Source organism: Tachypleus tridentatus, chromosome 3, assembly GCF_004210375.1.
Source record: "Tachypleus tridentatus isolate NWPU-2018 chromosome 3, ASM421037v1, whole genome shotgun sequence".
In the NCBI taxonomy this organism is placed as follows: Eukaryota; Metazoa; Arthropoda; class Merostomata; order Xiphosura; family Limulidae; genus Tachypleus; species Tachypleus tridentatus.
This window is the reverse complement of record NC_134827.1, coordinates 10,428,513-10,456,148: the sequence shown is the minus strand read 5'-3', so window position 1 is coordinate 10,456,148 and position 27,636 is coordinate 10,428,513. Positions and strand designations below refer to the sequence as shown.

At 33.3% G+C, this 27,636-nt stretch overlaps 1 protein-coding gene across 6 annotated transcripts in view; it reads left to right on the top strand.

Moving 5' to 3' along the window:
* Window positions 1-26,846, top strand: part of LOC143246334 (glutathione S-transferase 1-like) — a 36,548-nt gene extending 9,702 nt beyond the window's left edge. Inside the window, exons 3-9 of one of the 6 annotated variants that reach the window (XM_076492882.1) lie at window positions 1,105-1,246; window positions 1,752-1,916; window positions 2,403-6,023; window positions 8,404-8,498; window positions 10,005-10,098; window positions 24,760-24,834; window positions 25,042-26,846. In XM_076492882.1, coding sequence (XP_076348997.1) covers window positions 1,105-1,246; window positions 1,752-1,916; window positions 2,403-2,537 — 442 coding nt within the window. In that variant the 3' untranslated portion in view covers window positions 2,538-6,023; window positions 8,404-8,498; window positions 10,005-10,098; window positions 24,760-24,834; window positions 25,042-26,846. Of the gene's footprint in view, window positions 1-1,104; window positions 1,247-1,751; window positions 1,917-2,402; window positions 6,176-8,403; window positions 8,523-10,004; window positions 10,099-24,759 lie in introns of all 6 variants that reach the window. The other 5 variants (XM_076492879.1, XM_076492883.1, XM_076492880.1 and 2 more) reach the window with 5 other exon arrangements.
* Window positions 26,847-27,636: the final 790 nt, after the last annotated feature.

The window sequence follows — 27,636 nt, the reverse complement described above, 5'->3', positions numbered from 1 at the left end:
CATGTTTTGTCCCAAGGTTTATCCATAACGTTAGACTGTATTATTGGTGATGATGACACTGTCCACCATAGAAATGTTTCTAGTTTTTAAAGGCCATTAATCTTTTTAATGTTATTTAAGTTTTTTTTAATTTATATATTACACCTTTTTACCGTGATTCCCTTTTAAAAATTAAAGTACATCTAGTTCAATTTGAAATTTGAAAATGGCTGTAACGTCAAATAACTCAAAACCAGGGCTGGAAAGGCCAACTTCAGGTAACTAATGCTGCTGTTTGAACTACCTGTTAGTCTTCCTGGGAGTTCTGATAATTACAATTATGCTACAGAAAGTCCTTTACAACTTGTATTACTGTAATTTTTCTCTTACCGCTGTAGACTAGATGTAAAAATTCGATTTAATGTTATTTATGTTTTTAATTCAAAAATTAAACATTTTGTTTTACCTTAATTTCCTTTCATGAATTTTAATAATTTTACTTTAATTTTAACTTTTTTTTTCCCGGATGTTTGACGCAGATAGCCTTGTTGCTTTGCGTCATAAAACATCAAACCAACCGTGTACCAAATAACTCATTGAAATTCGGTGGAAACGGAAGTATTATTAGCTTGGATAGAATTATTGCACTACTTTTAATAATGTAATGTACAGGCTGAACGTGGTCAAATGGTTAGTGAGTTAGGTGAATGATAAATGGATCCACTCCTCATCTCCTGTAACCCTTCCGCACTGTGGGACCATGTGTGCGTTATAAAGGTGACAGTCAATTACCTCTATTCAGTATGACAAAAATAAAAACGCCATTTAGAAAATTAATATTATGGTTTTAGAATATAGTTAGAATACGATTCGATTGAGTCCAGTGAAATTACCATTTTTTTTTTTTAGCTCCTCACTCGTTACCTCGGGGATTGAGCGTTAAATCTGAAAGCTCATAACGACTGGAAATTGGGTTTGGAGTGTCTTATCTCTTATGTAGAAACAAGAATGATTTATATCACCTTGTTCATTTTTAACCTTTCAGACTCCATTGTGCAAACTTTCAAAATAACATTCAATTGTAAATATTTTACTGTTATTAAAAGTGTGCATTATACCTTCCAGCCGTCCAATTATGACCTACCTGTGGAACCAATATTCCACAAATGACAGCTTGTATCCAACCGACCCGAAAAACAGAGCGGAGGTAGAAAAAATGCTGCATTTTGATATAGGAACGTTATACAAGAGCATTGCTGAATATATAGTAAGTTGTTATGAGGCACAATCTTGTATTGTTTCCAAAACTGAGTTTTAGTACAGTAAAAGAATATATTACTGTGAATTTAGCCACACTGTGTGATAGTGAGAAAAACATGTAATAAAAATAACTTTTAAACATAAACTCTTTTCGTTGTTATACTCAAGGTTTATTTTGTCTGCTCAATTTTTAGTATAAACTAAATTAAAGTTTAATTTATTCCAGATTTTCATAATCAACCGTTTAGGCTACTACAACAACTTATGTTTCGGTCCGAGTTCACCTCCTGAAAGTTTCTTTTGTCTGATGAAATTTGGGGAATTGTAATCATGATACTGTGAACACAACTTATTTTAACGAGCTTTGCCACGCCAAGTATTCTATTCATTTGTCAATACTGTATGATACATATTTGCAAACACGCAGAGATAACGGGTACGAATTTGTTTCCATTTTCGTTTTAAAAACTTTTGTATGTTTTGAATACTTGTACGCTTTATTTTCGACATAGCTGCCTGTGCTACTACATGGAGAGCCTCCAAACACAGAAAAAGAGAAAATTATGAGACAGAAAATAAAAATACTGGATGATATTTTGGAGAAACAACCGTATGTAGCTGGGCAAAACCTTACTCTAGCTGACCTCTCTATTCTTGCAGGGATAACATTTCCTGAAGTTAGTTTCGCGTGTAATATTTTGTAGAACTAACAGATTAAGTATAAAAACCTAATATATAATACTGGTAATTATTTTCTTGTGTGTGTGTGTGTATAAAACATGCATGTCGTGTTATTTCAGTTAAGGTTTCAGTGAAAAGCTTTGTTTTTAATTATTTATTCTTACAATATAATGAAGAATATATATAAATAGCTATAACGTAAATATTGGAGTTAAAAGCATTTTTATAATAAGCAAATGTACAGAATTATGTTTGAGAACAACTGTTATGATTTAATTTGTATGGAATTGTTTTAAGAACTGAAATAACTTATTGATAATTTTTATACAAATAGAAAATCAAAAATATATACAAATAACAGGTGTTCAGTTAATTACATTCAAAATATGAAAACTTGACTATTGTGTTATTTGATGTACGGTAACTGTTTACATTTAATATATAAGCCATGTCAGTGAAAGAAAATTGTGGTTCTATTGCAGGTGATTGAGTGCAACCTCGGAGAATTTTCAAACATTCAGTTGTGGATCAAAAAAATGAAGGCAGAACTTCCATACTATGAAGAATTCATCACCCAGCCAATTGAAGAGTTTAAAGGCTTAAAGGCTAACAAATAAACGTTTTTGAATAAACTACAAGTACTGATGGTTTCTTAACAGTTTTCTTGTATTAGATTGAAAGTATAAACTAGTTCTAAAATGTCTGTGTAGTTTATTTGTTTGGATAAAACAATCAGGATATTGCCGAATAAAGAAAAATGTTTAAACATAATGTTCATGTTGTGAAACCAAGAGCAACGCCTAATTTAGTGTTATTCTATAGAATAACGAATTAGGACTATGAAAATGCAACTATCGTTGGAAGTGTTAAACGACAACGATAATTGTTCACTTATATAAGAAGGTGGCTAAATATTACCGGTGGGTGCTGTTGATTAGATGACTTCCCTATCAGTTCAAAATAAGCGACGACCTTGCGTATACAACACTTGACTTGCTTTGCGCAAAAGTCCGAAACAAAAAAATAATTTTAAAAGAAAAATAGAATGCACACGAATTTTTAGTTTTTAGATTTTATGCATGTGGCGAAACGTAGTGTCTGTCCCGAGAGTTCGTCTGTCTTCTGTTTAAGGCGGCCACTTCAAGCGCTGTATTTGTAAACTACATACACAGACAAAGCTATTATATAGAAACAATTTTAGAGCTTTTAATAAAAATGAATGCACTGTCGTCTGCTTTCTCGATATCGAGAAAGCTTTCGCCATAGAGCGGTACAACAGATTAAGATGCCATACGACAAAAATGGAACTATTCCAGGAAATTATTGGCTGGCTATCCAACTTACTGGAAAATAGAAGTTTTAAAATAAATGTCGGGTGAACTTCCTCAAAGTCATTTACTTCAGAGGCTAGTGTCCCCGAAAGAGGGGTAGTTAGCCCTATTTTATTCATCATGTATGTGAGCAATATGCCTTTTTAAAAGACCTAATTTATGGGTACCCGTTGCAATTCGTGGACCATGTAGCGCTCTGGAAAAGTGCCCCAACCCCATCCATGGCAGCGACAAATCTACAATCACTATTAAATAACTTGAAAAAATACTGCTACAAATATCGAATAAAAATAAATGTACCTAAAAATCTGTAATACTCGCAAGAAAAACCAAACATAAGAAAGATTACCCAAAATAGTACATAAAGGGAATACTTCTTGACGCTACGACATCTGCAAAATCCTCGGGTTTAACCTACAATACGAAGATAACATGGATTAAACACAAATATAAAATACTTACCAAAACTTGGAAACGCACAAATTATGCAAAAAGTCTAACCAATCAAAACCAAGGAACCTCTCCAGACAATATAATTAGAATCTACAAAACATATATAGGACCAATCGTAGAATATGTATTCCCGACGTATTTAAATATAGCACCTAAACACAAACAAAATACAGACAATACAAAACTCTAATTACTACAGCATACAAAGTCCTTCGCAACACTTCATCAAAATTCATACACAAATATGCAAATATTCAAACCACAACAGATTGACTTTTGCATAATTCTCTAAATTATTTTCAGAAAATTTGGAGAAAATGATGTACTATGTGATCTTGATCGCTATTACATACATGATAAAAGTAGACCTAAGTACCTCTCTTCCGTTAATACCTATTTTAGGAATAAAAATGTCCTAAGCCCAACTGTTACTAGACTATAAAACCCGCACCAGTTTAAGGTTGATATCTCGACACTTAAGAAAAAATGTTTTATTTCTATGACGAATGTTATTGAGTAAAGAGCTGGTACGTACATGGACATTTGACCTGAAATGGGTTGCAGCAAGTGCTATACTCTTTGACCCACACATAGTTTTACCATCAACATTCCACAGTAAACAAATTAATAGTATAGACATGAGGAAGAGGTCCAAGTCAACATGACCATTCCTAGTATATAGTCCCCCCACGGCCAGATGGTTAAGGCACTCGACTCGTAATACGAGGGTCGTGGGTTCGAATCCCTGTCACTCCAAACATGCTCGTTGTTTTAGCTGTGGGGGCGTTATATTGTTACTGTGAAACCCACTATTCTTTAGTAAAAGAGTAGCCCAAAAGTTGGCGGTGGGTGGTAATGTTTTCCCCTGGTCTTACATTGCAAAATTAGAGACGGCTAGCGGAGATAACCCTTGTGTAGCTTTGTGCGAAATTCAAACCAAACCATTTTCTACACTTATATCTCGAAGTTGTCTTTGAATATTTCACTAATTCCTTAATAACAATTTTCCCCTTTTTGCTTATCCGACCTTTTGTATTCGTTCATAACACTATATTTCAATATTTCTTTGGTTTTGCGCGAAATTCAAACACAAACAAACATGGTATATTAGACCAGAGAATCTGACAAGGAGCAAGCAAGTTAAATATACAGTCTCAAAAGTATCTCACAGTTCTAGAGGTTACATCCTACAATCAGTGTTTTACATACAGTCTTAAACTAACCCGGTTGTACAAATTTGTGCAATGTCTGTTTGAACAGATCACCCTCCAATACGTTTATACAAAAACACATGCAAAGTATAGTTTGAGGCTAAAAAATAGTAGTTGCAGCGTGGTATTCTAAAGTGCCCTGACTTCCTTTTAAAAGTAATGAGGTAGGATTTGTAACTAACAGCAGGTTTCGAAAGAAATATGTATTACAACGTAAGTTTGAATTATCAGACCTCGACTGAATAAAAAACAAAGACATCACTGGGAATGATGTAAAATACTGTGAAACATATTTTACTTAATGATCACAGATACAATCAAAGTCAAGGCAAAACCTCGATCCCCAATTCGTTCAATTTTTGGAGCGTCGTCCTTGACAGGTCTCATAACACTGATTTTGTTAATCTTCAGTCAGCTCATGTGGAACCCACTTATCTAACTTTTAGTCCTTTTAATCTCACTCAGGTGGTTGGCAATGCTTAATTTGCTTGTGCCTAGCGTTTCTATAACCTCACAAACCGTTGTGCAAGAGTCTGTCTCAAATGCTTCCCTTAAAGTGTTTTCATCTAAGGATGGTTTCCTTCCACGACCTTCGTGGTCTTCAAGACTTTCATCTCCATGTCAAAATCTTTGGAACCCACGCTGGACTGTTCGTTCAGTAACAGATCCATGGCCGAATGCCTGGTTGATATTCCGCGTAGTTTCGGTAGCTTTTCGTCCAAATTTTAAGTCATAGAGGAAAGCAAGACGAAAGTTATTCTTGTCCATGCTGCTTTGGAGGTTGCGAAACTTACTCTAATGTAGAGTTAAAACAGTAGACAATTAAGACACTTTGTAAGCGACAAACGTTGGATTAAACCAACCAACCAACGATACGTTACTCAATATTCAGCTTCTAAATGTCATTGTGAGAATTCTGACATTTATTTATTTTGGAGTGCCTACATACATTTTTCGTTGTTATTGTTAACTTGAAAATGACCCAAGAAAATCGAATCGTTGTTCTGTACTTTATTTTAATTAAAATGCTAATACACATACAAGCCGTCTTGAGATGGCGCTTAGGTAGCGTTAATATGTTAGGTGGGACAGTCGTATCGTTCAGCATGTATGTAATTAGTTAATGTTAAATTGGGTATGATATGGTCAACTATTTCAAACTTTTAATAATTATGATCAGCATTGATCATGATATTTTAAACAGTTTCTTGTCCAAACTGATGAAAAGATAAATCTTGGCTCATTTTATTTTTCCAAAAAGTACCATAATAATTGTTATTAATAGATCATTACATTCATTTAATCTGTATTTAGAAAAGATTACTTGTGAAAATTCACATATATATGTTTGAGACCTTGAACTTCATTTAACATTGGTGGTAGTTTACACGTAATTTTGTTTTTCTAAACTTTCTAATACTTTTGAACGCAGTTTTAGTTGAATTATATATGTTAAAAGTTTTGTTTTATTGTGTAACTTGTTTTACGTTGTGCTGACTTGTAAAACCACAGTAACATAATGTAGATTTGCAGTTATTTTTAATATGAACAAGTTACGAAGTTAATGTTGTTGATAATATTTTGATTAAAACGTTAGAGAAAAAGATCTTCAAGTTCCAGGTAGTCTCGGGTTCCAAGCCCCATGACACCAAACATTCTCATCCTTTCAGCTGTGGGGGCATTATAAGGTTATGGTCAATCCCATTATTTATTGGTAAAAGGGTAGACCAAGAACTTGCAGTGGGTGGTGATGACCAACTGCAAAATTAGGGATAGCTTGCACAAATACCTCTAGTGTAGTTTTGTGCAAAATTAAAAAAAACGGTTTCAGGTAGTTTTCAAAGAACTTTTGATTTGAACAAATGTTTCATGTTTGTGGCTTCATTGTGGTTAGTACATGCAACTGAAAATGTTAATAATTATTTTTTGAGTGAAAGTTTAAATATGTAGAAGATAATGGTCTGATATATTTGTTCCTTTAAGTGGGAATGTCTGATGTATCTGTAATGTGTAACTTCTGGCATCAATGTGCAAACTTATTTTGTCACATATTTGTTTTAGTTCACAGCTGAAAAAATTTAAAATCATCATGTGAATAGGCATTTTCTTACCATGTAACACAAGCAGAATTTTCCAGTTAGCTTAATTCATTGACAAAGGTTAAGCTACATACATATTGATGTAGCAGACATCAACATAAATTGTAAACAACATTAATCTCGGTGTTGGAGAAGAAAGAAAAAAAATATTCGACCAATGCTTGCTTGGAAATGAACTAATTGATTTTAGATATCCTTAGAGGTTTTCTTTTGATAAGGATGTGAAATTTTTTATTACTTATTTATTCATTTTAGTATACTATGGAGTAGGACATTAAATTTATATTCTGAATTTTTGTCAAAATGGAAGTGTATATTTACATTTTAATTTTATTTTAATTTCTATGCCAGCTTTAAAAATATTTATTCACATTTATTTTTCACGTGTTTAACTTACTAAGCCAGTATACGTATCATTTAATTGTTTCAAAGGAATATCATTTTGATATTTTCATACTGTACCTTTCTCTCTCTCTCTCTATATATATATATATATGTAAATCTGATGGCTGGTATGAAGTCTATTTTGCTAGTCAGTAATTTATTTGCTTTTTAGTTATAGATTGTTTTTTTATTAAATATTTATACTTGTGTGTTTAAGAAATGAGTATGTAAAAAATGTTCTACTTACTTTTCACAAACAGTGGTCATTATTGGTCTGTTGGTAAAATTTCTTTATGACTGTTTTACACATACTACTCATGTAAAAGCTGTATATTAATTTAATTACATAATTAAATTTTTATATCATTCTCATATAAAATTGCCGATTCATTTTAGTTTGTAAGGTACAGTCCTGTAAAGACTTTAATGGATGTAACTATTTTTATTATATTTAAATCAAGTAATAAATCACAAAAGAAAAACCATAAAATTCTCAGGAAAAAAAGAACTTTTAACACTATCTATATTACATACTTTTTAACTCAACAAATAATGGTGTGAACTTTGTTATTATTAAATTTATATGTCGAGAAATTCATTACACACAGGATACTTTCACATCACAATGCTTGATAGTTGAAACATTCACATCTGTTTATTAACAGATCATTAACTTAAACAAAATGAACTGAGTACTTTTTTTAATAAAAGTATAATTTTAACTTTACATAGGAACTTGTGTTATTCATCAGATTATATATATATATTTTATTTTCCATTGAAAACACCAGTTTTTTTAAGACATTGAATGGATTAAAACTTTGTTTCTTGCCATTTAAAATAATTTTTATACCAGTTGCATGCATAGTAATGTAACATTTTTACACCGAATCACATTTCTTGAGATATATTGTGTAAGCCAAGTAGGATTATGTATAGTAATTTTTAAGTAATGTGTTATTGAATTTTGATATCATGGTAATGAATTACTTTCCAATATATTAGGTGAAAGAAGAGATACTGGCTCCAAGAATATGTAAATGTGAAGCATGGGTAAAATAGCTTGTTACCAGAACATCTTGATGTGCTACTTTATGGATGTAAGTCATGATAAATTGAAGAAGGTGATTGAAAGTTTGTTTATATGGTTCTTAGTTTAAGAATTTGGGATATTCGTTATTACTACTTTGATAACTTATTCAAAACTTTTTATGGAAACATCTATACCTTTGTAGATCAACTGTGTACTGCATCAGTATTGATTGTTTGTTTGTTTTTGAATTTCGCACAAAGCTACTCGAACGCTATCTGTGCTAGCCATCCCTAATTTAGTAGTGTAAGACTAGAGGGAAGGCAGCTAGTCATCACCACCCACCGCCAACTCTTGGGCTACTCTTTTACCAATGAATAGTGGGATTGACCGTCACATTATGAAGCCCCCATGGCTGAAAGAGAGAGCATGTTTGGCACGACAGGGATGCGAACCCATGACCTTCAGATTACAAGTCACATGCCTTAACACGCTTGGCCATGCCGGGCCCAGTATTGATTGATATCAGTGAGTTACAGAGGTATACTAATTCTGGTAATAGTAAATTTAAGATCATATCTTAAATTATGAAAATGATTTAATTTTACAGAATTCTTTTAAGTCTTACTTATATCAGTTGTAAAAGATTATTATCTTAATGAAATGTCAAGAAAGAAAAATGTGCGACATATTTATATACAACCTATGATACAAAGTTGTGTAGATGTATTCAAGATAGTAATGTATTAATTTAATGTGATAGCAAAAATAAGTTTTTCCCTCTGTCATGTAAACAATTGACAAATTACATGCTAATGCATCTATCTAAAAAGGTGAATTACAATCTGCCCTGTGTGGGACTCAGCTTTAGGAACCCTATCTCATTTTAATATCTTGGAAACAATGCTTTGCTAAGTAAAGTGCAGGTTTACTCACCTAAAATAGTCTATATTTCACCAAAGATGAGTATTATTTGTAGAAGATAAGTTGGTTTGTAACAAATAATATTCATCTTTAGGAACCCTAGCTCATTTTAATATCTTAGAAGCAATGCTTTGCTAAGTAAACTGCAGGTTTTCTTGGCAAATGGTTACTCACCTAGAATAGTGTAAATTTCACTAAAGATGAATATTATTCTTAGCAGATAAGTTGGTTTGTAACAAAGTTGTGGACATCTCTAAAAACATTAATTTCCATTACAATAAGCTACAGCATCTGAAATCTTCCAGAAATTTATCAAAAATAACAAACTTCAAATCGTCAAATTCAGAACTTAACCAGCTGGAAGATAAAAGTGTGTTTATTGACATAAAAGAATGATATCAAAATGATTTCATTATAATGTTTAAGACTCCACAGATTTTTCATTACAATTGTTTTCATTAGCAAACAGTTCATTTTGTAGAAACATAGGTTGTGTGTGTCATATAATAATTTATTTTATCTCTTGTCAGGAATAAGCTTTTAGGAATAGGTGATATTTGGAAACAGATATACATATATATTAAGGCAATTATTTTTGTGTGTTAATTTTTTCCTTTAAGTAACAAAGTTTTTTGTTTTATTTCAAATTTAGATAATATGTTCAACTATCAAGTTCATTCAGTCTGACTCCTATGAAACAGAAGTATATTTGGGAAAAATGCACTTCATGATGAAGTGTTTTATAGGTAAATATTGACACCAACATTTGAGGATTGTATTAAGAGTGATTGTTATTGGTAAAACTGTGATAAGTTTAAGTAAACATATGTTGTAAAAAGTACTGGTGTATTTTAAAAGTTATGGAGTTTTTATAAACTTTGCATATTCCTACTTAGGCCAATTTATTAAATCAGCTACATCATATATTGGGTTACTTTTTAGTTCTGACTATGTAGGGAGTTTCTATTAATCAAAAGTAATGGATAACTATTGTACAGAGGCCAAATATGCAATACCAAAACAAACTTGAAGCCTTACCACATCATTACAGTCCATGCTACCATGTAAATGGTCATATTCTGTCTGATGACTGTGAATTTTAACAACAGCCTTTCAGTGCAGTTTCTATTGAAAAACATACCCATTTTCTTTGAATATATATACAAGGCCATTCAATGTGTGATAACAAAGGTTTTCCAGTGACCATTTTAATAGTTTAATTGCAAAGAAATACATAGGTGCTTTGTTCAGTGACTTGATCAATATGTATGTTTCTGAATAGCATGAATATATGTTTCATTTTCTAGTTTGTTGAAATTGGATGTTTGAAGAAATATGTCCTGGAAGCAACTTGTGTGCAGATAATTGCATCACCTTTCTAGACTTAATTTTTCTTTCTTATGTTGCATGTTGTTGTTGGCACATGGAAGACTTTTACCACTGATATTTATACTCTTGGATTTTCATGTGTTATAAGATACTACATTTTGGCTAGTATATGACTTCTTGTAGGTTTCTTGGTTCCCTAAACTGAGCTGTGTTTATTTGTTTTCCAGTCCCATTAACTACAAGGAATATTTTCCATTTGGAGATTCGAAATCCTCGTTCTTAATAACTCTTTATGATCTGAACGTGTGAATATTATGTGTCATAAAAGAGTGTTACAAACCTTTTCCTAAATGTAACGCTACGTACAAAATGTAAAAGAAGGTGAAACTACAAGACATTCCACCACAGCTATTGTTTTGGCTGTGGTTGTCACTTGATATGCATATTCAAAGTTATTTTAATATTGTTATTTTCTGATTGTCCCTATAGCTTTTACTTTTAAACAAGATACTTCATATAAAAGGTTTACGTCTAACTTAGTAACAATACATTTGAAATACAAGTTATTGTGAAATTACACAAGAACTAAACATTCTTTTTCAATTGTAGAATAACACGTTTCATGTGGAACTAACTTCCAACATGTATAAACAACTAACTACCTTTCTTTTCTTTAATAGTCAGCTGGAGCTACAATAGCTCCTAAATTTTCCCAACTAGCATCTACTTAAATAACATTACCTCCAAAAGGATCTGGTGATAGACTTTATGACACGTTACAACATTTTTTAAATATATAAATGCTTAATGACATTTATAAGTCCTCTGAACTAATCTTTGTTGACCCCTTTTGGATAAGATATTTTTCAGGGGCAGCAAATACAGTACAGCTTGATATATATAAAAAACTGTCAATAATACTTTGAAATGCTATTAAGAAATAAATTAACTATGTTCTTAATCAGTGCCAATTCACTCCACATCTGGTTCTGTTTCCCCCACCTATGATGTTATTTTTGAATTGGCATTCAAAATATTGCCATGGTCAATTTAGCTTTACCCACTCACATCATCATCTCAGATATTGTAAATGCTTTCAGTTGAAGTTTCACACAAATAACAGCCATATTGTCTACTTAAGCAAGGTTCATCAGCCTTTAAAATGTTACTGATTACATCTTTTATATTTATAAAACATGTCACTGAATTGGAAAAGCTCAAGAGGCATCCTTTTTCTTTAGTGCTAGGGTATTAGCAGTAATTATCAATCTCGTTTTATATTACGTTACTCTGCCTGCTGTTCATATACATGTCCATTGACATTTACTTAATTATATGACAGTTGTAAGCATAATACATAGAAGAGACACTTCAGCTAAAGAACTCATCAGTTATTAAGTTTGAAAGAGAGTATTGACGTATCTTATTATTTTCCTGTCTTTCATGGTTAGGTAAGAAGCACAGGACTTACTGCATTGCTTCAAAAGTGGCCTAAACAATGACCTATAGTATGACACTGTAATCTATTTAGACTTGTATTCATCATTTCTCTAGCAAAAACCTAAAATTCTATTTCTCCTGTCTTCACCAATAGCACATTGCTTGGATGGCATAAGAGACCTATGAACCAAACACCAAGGTCTTTTCTTTCTACAACACTGTGAGGATTATCCCCTTTTAAATTGTACTCATAATTCAAATTGTAATATCCCATATGCATTATCTTGCATTTATTACAATTAAGTCATCTACTATTTATTCACTCAACTCACTGAATAATCCAAATCTTTTGGTACAGCAGTAACATCCACTTAAAAGCCAACAACACTTGAAACTTTTAATGTCATCAGCAAATTTAAGCATTCTACTGACCAGTACTTCATTTATGCCATTGATATAAATCAGAAAGAACAAAGGCCCTTACAATGAGCCTCAAGTCACGCCTCTTATTACATTAATCCAACAGACTGAACTCCACTTATAACAACCCTCTGCTTTCATCCATCTAGCCATACTTCTATCAAATTTTTAAAGTGCCTGAAAAGGCATGTGGTAATAGTAAACTACATAACTTCCCTTTTTCTTTATCAATGAATTATTAAACAATTAACACATTGATTATTCTACATGCATCTCAAATGTAGGCTGCATACAAAGACTAAAAAAATGTATTATTGGAAATTTATGTCAAAATAATGCTGTATACAAATTCAGAAATATAAAGTCAATATATTAATCAGTTGTTACTTAACATGAAATTTTAGCAAAAATGTTGAAAGTATTAATATGAGGAGATGAAATGTGTTTTCAGAAGAAGCCATTTTTCCTTTGTTTAATGCACGATTTGAATTGGTACAGTTCATTACAAAATAATTTAAACCCACTTCTTTTGTTATAAATATATAAAAACGTTCTATCACTCTTAAGGCATTCATTTATTTGGTTTAGCAGCATAACATTACTCCATAAATTGCAAATCCCAGATTTTAATTTTTTTTTTCTCAGATTACACAGATATTTCTTCCTGTATAATAACTTGTACTAAAAGATACAATTTCAAAAATCCAAAGTATTTACTACAAAAATTAAAAGTAACAAGTGAATTCAAAGAATAGTTTCATAGCTCTCTGTCTATAGAGAGCTACACTAGCATTCATTGATAAAATCATAAGCAATTACAAAACAAAAAAAATTGCAAATTGTATTTATGAAACACCTGTTCTATATGTTATGGTCTTCCCAATAAATATAATATCTACTGTACAAAATTAAGCAAAATATATCCATTTTATCCTAAAATATTATATTCACAAGATTAGAGTACGACTTTTAATGTTGACCCTCAAAAGTTAGTTGAGTCTAGAGCATTTTATATAATACCTATTATACAAGTTTGGTCAAAATCCATGCATCAAGGTCAGATTGGATGGATAGAATAGACAGATGAACAGAGGCAAACCAATAAGTAATACACTGCTTTGAAGTAGTAGCATAATGAAAATTATAATAAAGGATTGTTTCTGATAGAACATTTCACTTTACAAGCCAACAGATAACAAGGCAACACTAAACAATATCTAATTTATATTCAGTAATATTAGGAACAATTTTTTGTTTTATAAAAACAATTTAATCATCTAACCATAAAAAAAAACGATTTCTGCTTCATACTGTTTCTTGCATTACTACATTAATATCTACCTAAATATTAACATCTGCAAACAAGAGGGTTGAATATATTTATTGTGTTACACAAAGTTTACTTCAGTTATTAAATACATTTTATCAAAATTTCTGTACATATTCTAAGTTAGCCTTAATATAGAAATTCTTTCATTTCTCCTTCCTCAAGTTATTCATTGGACTGGGTAAATTATCAAGGATGTCACATATGCTTCCCATTAGTCAATAAATTACATATATTTGCAAATGATTTTAATGTCTTAGGTGTTGCTGGTTGTGAAGAGGATGCTGCTGATTTACAAAAGGGTTTTGATCATTTATTGAGTTGGGCAAGTAAATGGCAGACGAGTTTTAATCATAACAAATGCAAAATAATGCATGTGGATTATCATAATTTGAATTAAATATATAATTTGAGTGGAAATAGCCTTAACAATGTTATGAACAAAATGGGTCTTAATGTAATAGTCAATCAGTCTCTAAAGCCATAGAAGCAGTGTACTGTTGCTAGAGGTAAAGCAAAGGAGATTTTAGGTTGTTTCTATAGAAATATTGAATACAAGTTTAAAGAGGTTATAATTTCATTATACAGGTCTCATGCAAGTTTAAGGAAAAAATATTGTTAAATAGAAAAGGTATTTAATGCATGCTATTGAATGTGAAAATAGGAACCAAGAAGATAGGTATGAAAGTAGACATAACACTTGATCAGCTAATAATTACATAACACACTAAGTTGTGTCAACTTTACATGGAAAATAAAATCCCCACATAACTGTCTTTCCTACTTTCCTGCTGAAAGCTTGGTGTTCAAATAGAACCTTAGCTTTGATCGTTATGCCTCTTCTCTGGTTAACCTTAAATTACTGCTTTTATGATTATTTTAAAATAGGGTAAAATTTTACAATTTGAAATTCTGGTTCTATTTCATTTTTCCAGTGAAGTTGCCAGATTATGTGATTACTGGCTTTATAAATTTTGCATAGAATAATAACAAAATAAGTAGCCAAAGATTATGAAAACCATTTAGTTGTATCAAATAATGATAACACTAGTTACTGCTAGAAAGTTATTTTATTTTGGTATTAGTATACATAAAACTATATTCATTTGTTTGTTGCTATACAGGTAATTCTGTCATTCTGGGTCAAAAAATTGTCTGATATATTTAAGTATGTTTTTAGATCCTTAAATATCAGTATTTGTCATAGTGATTTAATGTTTAAGTTGAATTTCTTGAAGTGTATTATCATTTTTTAATCAAATGTTTGATGGGATTTATTATAAATGCTGTAATAGGTTAAAGTTGTAATAGTATATATGTGAGTACTCACTAAGATATTATTAGGGTATACTTGGTATATGCTCAGGATATTTCCATATGAATAAGTAATATATTTACAAATCACGTTGACTGTAATGTAATGTTTAAGAATTTTTTGTTATTGGTCACAATGACAAAGTAGAATAGGATGATAAATGTGGTATCTATTAACTATAAAATTCTGATATGATATCTTATGTCTTCTCATCAAAAGCTTTTTTAGCTCATACTGTTGTCTATCAGTACAAATATTTGCTTGCCACTATCCATGATACTCCCACTTACTTTTGCATACTAACATGCAAATGAATATGCAGCAACCCTCCATCAAGAGGAGTGCAACACTGCCCTTATCCACAAGTTTTTACTTAATTTTTCTACATTATTTACATTGTTTTTTACCATTTTTGTCTTTAGTGGAGAGTTATGAATTATATATCTTTTCTTTCAATTTTGTGAGTTATGTATTTGAAGTTTCTTGTGGTCATGAAACTGCTTCAGTAGAATTACCAACTAAGTCCAGTGGATGAGAATCATAATTCTTCACCCATGAAGTGATGGCTTTTGTCTGTTGGGAGTTGACCAATTTTGTGCAGCAATCAGAGTAAACTGATAATTGTCCTATCACAGCTCTCAATGATTTGGAAGTTTTGGATTTGGACAGCCTTTTCCCACTCTCATATATTCCTCTCAATTGCATATCATTTTGGGGGAATTCCTTAAAACTTTATCCTTTGATGGATTGGATTATTTAGGTATGTTTTGTCCATATCTGCTGTCTCATATGTTCCATCCTTGCTCTTCTCAGGGACTAGGCTTTTTGTCCTGGTTTTTTGAATGAAACCTTTTGATTTCCTTTGGGTGGTGTTATCTGCCACTTTTTGGTCTACAGACTTTGTCTTGTTTTCCACTTGCCAGTCTTATCCACATTATTTCATTCCTTCCATTTTTCTTATTCTCTCTACCCTACTTTCTTGTCTAATTAGCATCTGTGTGGTACTCCATTGGATCATTTGTCTTTGTGTTCTTGAAGTCCCTGTTTCTGCTGTTGTTAAAATATGTATATTGTTCTGATATATTTTAATTAATGTTTGCCTAATTATTGTTTTTTTAGTTTCTATGTTCTCTTTCCTGATCATTCCTTTATGCCCCAGACTTCACTGCTCAAGAAGGTACTTCTCTCTTCACACCTATTTTTCATTTCTATGACCATTCTGTTCCCCCTGCCTTTTTCACCCAGTCAGGGCTCTCCAATGGTATACAACAGGTAATGCTCTCTTCTAAGGTTCCTGAGTTTGTTTATTTTTTCTATGAAATCCTTACCTTTCATGTGACCTTTATACATGCTGCTATGTGTTGGTTGATTGAGTCTATCAGTGTGCCCTCTATGCATTAAAATACAATATCATAATACATAATTAGATCATGTTACATGCATTGTTGTGCTGGTGTGTTCCTCAAAACTGCTTGTAGCTATCCCTCCCAGTTTGTTGCTGTGTAAATATTGTTACACATTAAAATTAACCTTGAACAAGTCTCTTATTTATTATGTTACATACATTATGCATTCAAACTTCAAATAGCTAGAAATTTTAATTTTAGTTTAGAAGTTAGTTGAACTTAATATGTATCAAATTTATGATATTTGCCAACAGGATTGATACATACAACTTTATTTCTTAACACAAATATATTTTAATATACACATAATAATGAAATTTATAATAATGTTTATTACAAATAATGATTTATATATAGAAAAGTTTTACAAAATTACAAATAATACTCAGTCTTCTATCTGATCTGGAACTGAATATTTAATTGACATTTCATGGGGAGCAAATTAATCCTATGTTGATACACATGTACAATTCACTTGATGGCAAAGATAGCTAGCTACTTGACCTGCACGCTGCTGAAGTTATACAACTTCTTCGTAGAAATATTAACACCTGAAGAACTTTACGATGAGTCTCTAGAAAATTCAATTGGCAACAATACTGGCAATCACTAGTATTTTACATACATTGTACATTGTTGATTCTTATGCTTGAGAATCTTCTACAAGTTTAGAGAATGGATGGGACTTGCCCAGTACATATTTAACAATACAAGTCACATATATTTCTAAATATTTTTATTTAACTGAAGTAAACATCAATATTAAAATAAATATACATTAGTAAATCTCTTACAATATGTTTATCCCAGACCATACACTAATGGAATAACATCAGTAAAGCAAGCAAAGATCACTGCCCCTCTCTGATGATATCCCCTCGGTGTGGATTTCTGTATGTGGTGAGGGGACCTCCCAGGAAAGGTTCTGTTCTTTTAGGTTACGTCCTTTGGGATCTAAACATCCACCCACGTGTTTGCCATGCATGGCAACCCATGAAGGGGAGGAGAAGATCCAACCCAAACACATCACTTTGGCTTTGAATTCCTGTAGACAGGCGGCCTTTGGGTAGGCCCCCTTGGGTCATTCGGCTGGTCCATTTAGGCTAGGGTCAACTAAGTACCAGTGTTGGAAGTTCTCAATGGGTGTTGTGGACATTGTGTCTGATGCTGGTGTTTGGGTATAGTGCTCATGAAACCCTGGCATTGCTGCAGTGTCCTTGTTTGACAATGTAGTGCATCCCCTCATAGGGCTCCATGGTTGGTGGGGTCAGTGGGCACCAAAATTTTGTTTTTTCCTACGGATCCTCCAAATAAAAATTTAAATAAAATAATGAAAAAACAGTCAATAGGTAAACAACAACGTCTTGAAGACTGAGCAGCAATCTTCAACATCTGTACCACCAGTTGTACCTCATTTTCTGATACTACATTCTCTTTCAAACAAACCTTTAGGACAAATGTCCCCATTTTTTATTTAGAAGGGACTGGAGGGACTTGTTGGCTCTCCAAAGTCAGTAAAGAAGCTTCAATCTGGAGACATATTGGTTGAAACATCCACATCCCAACACAGTGAACTCCTCTTGAATTCAAAGGCAATTGGGGATATACCTATTGAGATTACTCCTCATGCTACTTTGAATTCATCATGAGGACTTATTGTTGAGAGGGATTTGAAGAACATCCCCGAGTCAGAGGTTCTTGCTGGTTTCTCCACTCAAGAAGTTTTTGCAGTGAGGCACATCTCCACTCGCAAAGATGGAGTTACACTGCCGACAAATATCTTCGTTTTTTCATTTACATCACCACATGCACCTGCCACCATTAAGGCAGGTTATCTAAATTGCAGGGTACAGCTGTACATTCCAAACTCTCTCCGATGTTTCCAGTGTCAGAGGTTCGGTCACTCAAAGACGTCATGTCGTGGTTCCCTGACATGTGCTCGTTGTGGTGGCAAGGACCACGATGCCTATAAGTGTGAAATAGACCCACATTGTGTCAACTGCAATGGTTCTCATTCTTCCTACTTTTGTTCTTGTCCTAAATGGTTGGAGAAAAAAAGAGGTGCAGCGCTTGGAAATGACTCATAACATTAGTTATCCTGAGGCTCGGAAATTGCTGTCCACTACTTCATCTTGGACATATACTGCTGCACTTCATTCCACAACCACAGTGAGAGTGCAGACAGATCTCTCTGTGCCTCCAAGAGAATCATTCTCAAAATAAATGAAAAGCCTTTTGACCTCCATGGTTAAAAACGTGGATGAATCAACTTCTACACTCATCTCCAACAAACCCCAAGATCCACATCTTTTGGTTCCATGTACAGGGATTTCTTTGGATACATCTTTTTCTCCCACCCCAAGATGTAAAACAATCATTCATTCACATCCTCAGTCACTGGAATTCCCTTCCAACAACAAAGACCTGCCCAATCAACCCAGGGCAGGATCCATGGAGGTTGATAGACCTCCCTGAATAAGGACAGTAAGGAAAAAAGACATGGTCATAAACAGAAGGGTTCTCCAGCCAATTCGTCTACATGTTATTAAAAATAGTCACCTTGATACAATGGAACTATCAAGGTGTACATTCTAATCTGGATGACATTAAAACACTGATTGCTTCCAACCATTCTATATGTCTTTCCTTACAGGAAACATTTCTGAAACCTGCCAATACAGACACCTTTTGGCAGCTTTCTCTGTACAGAAATGACAGGCTGTGTGATGGACAAGTATGTGGAGGGGTGGCGCTGTTGATTGATCAGCATGTGCTCACCATGTCTTTGTCACTCAGCACACCCTTGGAGGTTGTAGCCATCCATGTTTCCTTGAGTCATACCATCACTGTTTGTTCTTTCTACCTGTCACCTGGAGAGACATATGATCAATCAGTCCTTGATGCTCTCATTGAACAGTTGCTGTCTCCCTTTTCTAATCCTGGGGGACTTTAATGGACATCGTCCCCTCTGGGGAAGTGCTGTTATTGATAGGAGGTGTTGCTCTGTAGAGCATATGCTCTCTGATCACAACCTTTCTCTTTTCAATGCTGGTTCTTCCACTTATTTTCATGCACTTAGTCAGTCCTTTACCGCTATTGATCTCTCAGTTTGCTCCCCTTCATTATTCTCCCTTTTTCATGAAGGATTGACAATAATCCACTAGGCAGTGATCATTTTCCTATACTTTTGAGAGAGACTGGCCATGGTCAATCCCACCCAACCTACGTGCCCAGTGGAAGCTGGATCAGGCAGACTGGTCCACTTTCACTGCTCTAGTAGAACTTGAACCTGCCATCGTCTGTCAGTCATCAATAGACGACTGTGTGGCAGCAGTAACTGACTGTATTATACAAGCAGCTGCTTAATGTATTCCTAAAACCTTGACACGTTTTCCACTATATCCTGGTTAGTTGTGGAATCCTGCCTGCAACATGGCATGGAGGGCTCAAAAACAGGCCTGGAATACTTTCTGTAGATATCCCACACTTTCTAACCACATCACTTTCCAGTGGGCCCATGCACATGCTATGTGGGTAAGGCATCAAAGTCTGAAGAAATCTTGGATTAAGTTCACAACTGGAATATCTTCTACCACCAGTTCCAAAGTCATATGGGACAGGGTTTGAAAGGTCAGTGGGCACTACAATTCTGTTTCCCTTTCAATCTTACTCTCTGATGGCCAAGAAGTAGTTGGTATCTGGAGCATCGCCAATACTTTAAGTGAAAGCTTTTGCCAGGTATCTAGCACTTTTGCTTGTTCCTCTACCTTCTTGGCCATCAAGACTCAGGCAGAGCATTCACCTCTTTCCTTTCAAACTGATTGTCTCTATGATTATAATATCCCTTTACACTGGTGGAACTAAAACTGGCTCTTCATCAGTCTGACAGTACATCTGTTGGACCAGATGATGTACATTGTGACATGCTGCACCATCTATTTCCTGCTTCTCTTGATATTCTTCTACTTGTTTTTAATGGGACCTGGCAGGAGAATGTTTTTCCTAATGCCTGGTGCCAGGCTATTATCATACCTTTCTCTCAGCCTGAGAAAGATCCCAAGATTCCTTCAAACTAATGTCCAATTGCTTTGACGAGCTGACTCTGTAAGACCTTAGAGAGGATGGTTAATGCTCATCTTGTTTGGTTCCTCGCTGCCTGTGGTCCCTGAGACAAAGTTCTTGGGGCTTATCTTTGACTATAAACTGACCTTTATACTGCACATTAAGCAGCAATGGGTCAAATGTACAAGAGCACTGAACATCCTCCATGTCCTCTCTACCACCAGTTGGGGAGCGGATCGATGTTCTATGTTAAAGATATATCTTGCTCTTATTCGATTGAAACTCGACTATGGATCACTGGTCTATGGCTCTGCCAGACCCTCAGCTTTAAAGATGCTGGACCCCATTCATCATCAAGGACTTTGACTCTGCACTGGGTCTTTCTGCACCTCCTCAGTTCAGAGCTTATAAGTAGAATCTCATGAACCTTCTTTGCACCTTTGCCGTTTGCAACTGTCTTTACTATATTCTTCGAAACTTTGTTCCTTACAAAAGCATCCCACCTGGGGTTGTGTTTTCCTTCCTCAGTGGGTCATACTTTTTTAGAATAGACGATCTGTCACTGCTCCTTTTGGCCTTCGCGTCCAGGCACAATTGAATGAATTGGGTCTGTCCTTGGATAACATTGCAACATCCACTGGTCAGCCCATCCCACCATGGCTTATTACATTCCCCAAACATGGCCTTTTTTTAAGTCATCTGAGAAAAGCATATATTCCCAATTGGAAGTATTGTCTTTTATTTACTGAACATTTTTTGAACGATCTTTCCATTCCAATTTGTACGGTTGGTTCCAAATCAGGTGACTCTGTGGGCTCTGCCATGGTTTGTTGCAGTTCGGTGGTTGTGCGCAGAATCCCCTCTATAGCTTCTGTGTTCACTGCTGAACTGTACGCCATTTCTCTTGCCCTGGATCATGTTGAAGCTAAGCAGTACTCCAATTGCACTATTTATACTGACTCGCTTAGTTCTCTACTGGCCCTGAAATTGCTTCACGTTGGTTCACACCCTGTTCTTGTTAATATTCAAGATCGACTGGCCCATTTCTCATTAACATCCACTTCTGTCCAGTTTTTCTGAATGCCAAGCCACATTGGCTCGCGGGAACGAGCTTTCAGACACGGCAGCTAAATCTATCTGCTCTGGCACTATCACCACTGTGCCTATTCCATACATGGACTATGGTCCTGTATTCAAGACTTGGCTCTGTGCCAGCTGGCAGTCAACTTGGAGTGAGCAATGCAAAAACAAGCTATTTGAAATAAAACCCCATATTGGAATTTGGCCGTCTCTCTTTCGTAAGGATTGGAAGGAGGAAGCTTTTCTTACTAGACTATGCATTGGTCACAGTTTTCTAACTTATAGTTTTCTTTTATAACTGATGCACCAGTGTGTAGTCTATGTAACACTCAGATCACTATAAGTGATATTTTACTTTCTTGCCATCGTTACGAATCTCAATGACGGCACAATTTCAACACTGTTTGGTCCCAAGGTTTGTCCGTAACATTAGACAGTGTTATTGGTGATGCTGACATTGTCCACCTTGATAAAGTTTTTAGTGTTTTAAAGGCCATTAATATTTTTTAATGTCATGTAAATGTTTTAAATTTATACATTAAATCTTTTTTAATGTGATTCCCTTTTAAGAATCACAATCTCTCTAGTTCGATTTGAAATTAGGAAATGGCTGTAATATTGAAAACTTGACACCAGGACTGGAAAGGCCAACTTCAGGTGACTAACACTGCTGTTTGAACTAGCCTTTAGTCATCCTGGCGAGTTATTATTATAATTTTGCTACATGTCTTTTAAAACTTTTATTACTTTACTTTTTGAAAATGGCCATAATAACACATAACCTGGAACCAGGACTGGACAGGCCAACTTCAGGTGACTGATGGTGGTTCTAGTACTTACCTGTTAGTCTTCCTGGTGGATTATGATAATTACCATTATGCCACAGAAAGTCTTTTATAACTTTTCTTACTGTGGTTTCTTTCTTAACCACAGATTAGATGTCAACATTAGTTTTATGCTATTTATGTTTTTAAATGCTGTTTTGTTTTACCTTCATTTCCTTTTATGAATTTTACTACATTTACTGTATTTTTACATTCTTACCAGATGTTTGGTGCAGATAGCCTAGCTGCTTTGTGCCATAAAACACTAAATCAACCAACCAACCAACTTTGATGATTTGTGGCATTGACGTTCTTCCTATTGTAAACCTGATGTGCAATTTCAGATGTCGCCAGGTGTTGATTTATTTATTCTGTCAATATGATAATTCTGCTTTTTAAAGTAGGGTATCTATGTCACCTGTTTCACTGTGTCTGGTGGTGCTGTTTTCTTGTCTCTCTAACATGGTACTCTCTTTCATCTTCTATTGGAGTATTGGAGTCCTTGCCATTTACCAATTTTTAGCTGCTGGGATGGTGGACCATAGTAACCTGTCCTCTTGAGCATGCACAATACCACTTAGTTTAGAGTATGGCAATAGTATTCTGCTGGGGTAGATGGCATGATACTCTTCCTGCTGTGGACTTCACATATAATTCAAGATGTTGGCAGATGTTGGAGGTAGCACTCTGCCACATATTGCAGTTTGTACCTCTAGCTTAGGCATCTTCCTTTCTGTTGTCTGCCAAATGCCAGTTTCTAGGGATCTGGCATTGGTTGCAGCTGGAGCAGCCACATAAATTCTCACTTGTGTTTGAATGGTTATGTTCCTCTTACTGCTGACTGAACAATAAAATTCTAATTCTGCCAGGTTTTGGACTGGTGATGAACACTAAGCTGAGCCTCCACCTTCCTACCATCAGTTGGATGTTGATTTCTGGTGGATCTGGTGTTTTTTGTGTTGAAAGTACATGGGTTATTAGTATAGAAGCTCCTCTTCCATGCCTGTACCTTTCTTTGATGTGAAGTGTGGGGTATCCTCTTTTATCTGTAGACCCTATGTTAAATACTGCCAGCTGTTGGTTGAGGTTGAACTCCCATCTATAGTCTGTTGTGCCATAACCACAATACACCAGAAGGTCTTATAATATTTGAAATTTTATTTTTCTTAAGGTTTATCCATGTTTTCACCCTTTTTGGGAACACAATAATGGGCAAATAACATACCTGACTCAGAAAGTAGTGTATTCTCCCAAGAGTATGTTGTTTTTAATTCCTTCTTCCATCCCATGGTTTTCCTTTGGGTGCTAAAAGGATCATATCTCACTTTCTCTCTACCAGTTGAGTCTGTGATTCTAGATTTTGTGAAAAGAGATAAGATATTGTATTGGAAGTTACCATTTTCCTAAACTGAACATGTATTTCTGTTAGATGTTACTATGCAGAGAATAAATGGAAGTTCTAAGGCTAGTGGTAAGCATAAATTTGCAGTGATAGAGGGCAGTATAAATCAAGAAAGATTTTTATGAACACAGCTAAATATCAGAAATGTGTTTTCAGTTTAGGAAAATGTTAATTTTTGTGTAAATATAGTTAAATGTGCATTTGTCAAGTATGCAGAAACTTTAAATTTAAAATTAAACACAATGGTACAGGTAAACAAAATGTTAATGAATCAACTTTATTTGAACATATTATGACAATCATTCATTGTATCAACTGACATTCAGTTGTTTTATCATATTGTGCAGAAAAGCTAATTAAATATAAGAGTATTTGTATATTGTAGAAATCTGTAATATTATTTTAAAATAAAGGTTTTAGTCAAAGTGTCCTATAAATTAATTATGATATTCCTAACTTTGTAAGATTAGTTTGCACAACTTATAGATCAACCAATTATGTTTGTATGCATACACCTTTGTTGTTTAGGTATACAAGTTCTCTTTTATTTTAACTTCTTGCTTCTCCTGATGATAGATATAGAGAATGTTCAACTGGACTTAATGTCCTTTTTAATAAATTGTTACGAAGCAAATTTTTTTAACATTATGATAAGGTTTTAGTTCAGTTGAAAGCATTGTTGCAGATGGAGGGATATTATATCAAGTGATTTTGCTGTATTTGTATTTACCTTTTCTATTTATTGTATAAATATAAAATTGTAGATTGTGAATAATGTTTTTATTCATATCCTGACATGTAGCCATTCATCCACATTTATACCACATTTTATATGAATCATTTGGAGGAGAGAAAAGAAAAGGAAACAGAAAGAGAGGTGGTAAAATCAGAAAGAGTTGCTTGTCTGTGATTTTCATTTATGTCTCAAGTTAGTCCTAGTTGTGTGAGTTTATCTATCTCTGTGATAAAAGTAAACTTATAAATTTTGATCATTCATAGCTTGCCATATCTACCATTTTATGTGTTTTGTTGTTTTTAATTTTTATCATTCTAGATGTAATAAATTTTTTTTTATCTTTGTCAGAACATAGAAACAACACTTATTCTGATATATGTGCTAAGTCAAGGAATAAAGTAACTGTACAAGCTACTGTATATACATTTGAGAAAAACTATTTTTGTGGCCAACAAAAGTTTCTTTCAACCCTGACATGGCACAATGCATGGAAATCTGATTTGGTTACCAACATCTTGAAGCATAATATTGCATTATAAAAATAAATTTGATGAATAAAAATGTTTGAAAATAATTCAGAGTTGGTTAACTATTCGATCTGCAGTAAAGTTATTTAGTTAAAAGCAATTAATTAATAAGCTTAATGATTATTTTAGTATCACATTCTACTAATTGACAAGCTGTTATAATTGTAATTAGTTAAAAAAGACATGTTATTATTCAGAAACACACAGCAATCTTTATGGTGTTTTGAGCCATAGAACTAATTACATCATTCTTATTTCTCTCTGAAGTATGAAATACTTCAAATATATACATTATAGAAAAAGAATTGGAAGCCTACAACATTAATATGATTGTGTCTGATATTAAAAAAGTAATATTCTTAGAACCCAGTGTCATTAAAAAAATAAAATTAAAAAACAAAACATATTCAAATAAAAATTACAATGTTTCTGATATGTTAGAGAATTTGAAATGTTTTGAAAGCAGGTTTTTTTTATTGTCACAAAACATTGTACAATCTGTATGGATGGTGAATGTCTTTGATTACATACTTATGGGTTGAAGTTTAAATTTAAGTAACCTATTATAAGGTTTTAGACATGGAAGATTACATTGCATATAAATACGTATATATTTGGAACCTTTACATTTGGAACAAAAACTCCATTAAGTACAATCTCTAATGTAAATTTTATATGTTTTCATATTATAGTTCAATCCACCAAAAGGTGGAGAAAATGGGAGTGTTTAAATTTTGGTGGAAAGTCAAATAGCCTCCACCTATCGTTCAAAAAATAGATATGGTAAAGGTGTATAAATGCCTTATTTTTATATTGTACTTTTATTTATGCCAATAAATTATAACCAACTAGAAATATGAGTAGTCCATAATGTAAAAATAACCAAATAAAATAAACAGCATATGTTGTCAATGTAAACAAAAGACAGATAAATACAAGTGAGTATAAAAGGATAGGATTGGAAAATGCTGGCTGAGCTTTAAATATAACAGTGGTTTTAGTCAGGAGTACAAGAATAGATACAGTTTGTTAGTTTCACCAAAATTAATATAAAACTAAGCATTCATAAAAACAAAAACATTCAGTATTTTACAAGGGTGAGAGACTAATTCTAAGGATTTGAGTTCACCAAATATAAAGATTGAACAAAAGAAATTTTTACATAATAGTGTAAATAAAAAGGCTCAAATGTTTCCACGTAAATGAATTTATATTAATTCATACAAAATATGATGATGTTTTTAGCACCCACAGTTATTTTATAATACTTTAATTTAAATGAGATTTTTAAAGCTAAATTTATTTAAATGAACCTTAAGTTATTTTATTAACAAAAGTTATTTATGAAAATTTATTAATTATAAATTTGCTCATATCATTGCATTTAAGCTCTGTAGTGTTTATTTTAAATTATGAGGTGGTACAATGTACAAGGGAATTATTCTGTAGCTGTAATGATTACTTAGTGAGGAATTGGCAACATAAGAGTAGCCTGGAAATATGAGTAGATGTTTTATAAAGTAATTTCATAATTTTGTGTTTTGAATCATTATGGTATTTGAAGCAACAACTGTTTGTAAAACAATGAATAAAAATGGCAAAAAATAAACTCGGATATTAAAACAAGAGTAGTACTGTTTTTAATTTCTATTTTGATAAACATAGATTAATTTTTATGAATATATAGAACTTCATTGAGCATTAGTATGATGTTAACATAATATTGTCATTTTTAATTTTTTCTTGCTGTTTGTATTTCAGGTGGGTTTATTTATTTGCCATTAAGCACAAAACTATAAAGTAGACTATCTCTGCTGTGACTGTTGCAGATATCAAAACCCAGGTTTTATCATTATAAGCTATCAAGTTAGAGTCACTCAACCCACCTGAGCATATCATGCGTGTATAGAAGCATAAGTAGGTATTACTGTTTACTTTTGTTGTAGGTGTTTATCAATATTTATACTTTATGGTTTGAAAATATTTAAGACACAAGAATACATAATTTGACTCATATCCTAAATATTACAGTGCTGGAAATAATTGTGGAAAAGTACAGTTGTGGTAGTATCATAAAGTATGAGAATAACAACTAACTGGTCAATTTATCATTAGTAAAATATCTTATTACAGGAAATACAGAAGAAAAAAGAAAAGTACAGTGCACTAATATTTTGTATTTTGGGGTGAACTTTGTCAGATTGCCTTACTTTACAATTTTCATCTCCTTAAATCTCCTCTCCAGAACCTCTGCTTTGCACCTTTCTTTCATGATATGTTTTTAGGGTATTTCTTGTATGTTGACATTTTTAGATGGTGCAGCACTTCAGCAGTCATCTTTACTAACTATGGTTTCTTGAACTAGGGAGGGGCACCCACCAGGTTTCCTATAGTATACAGCCTAATGTAGTCACCC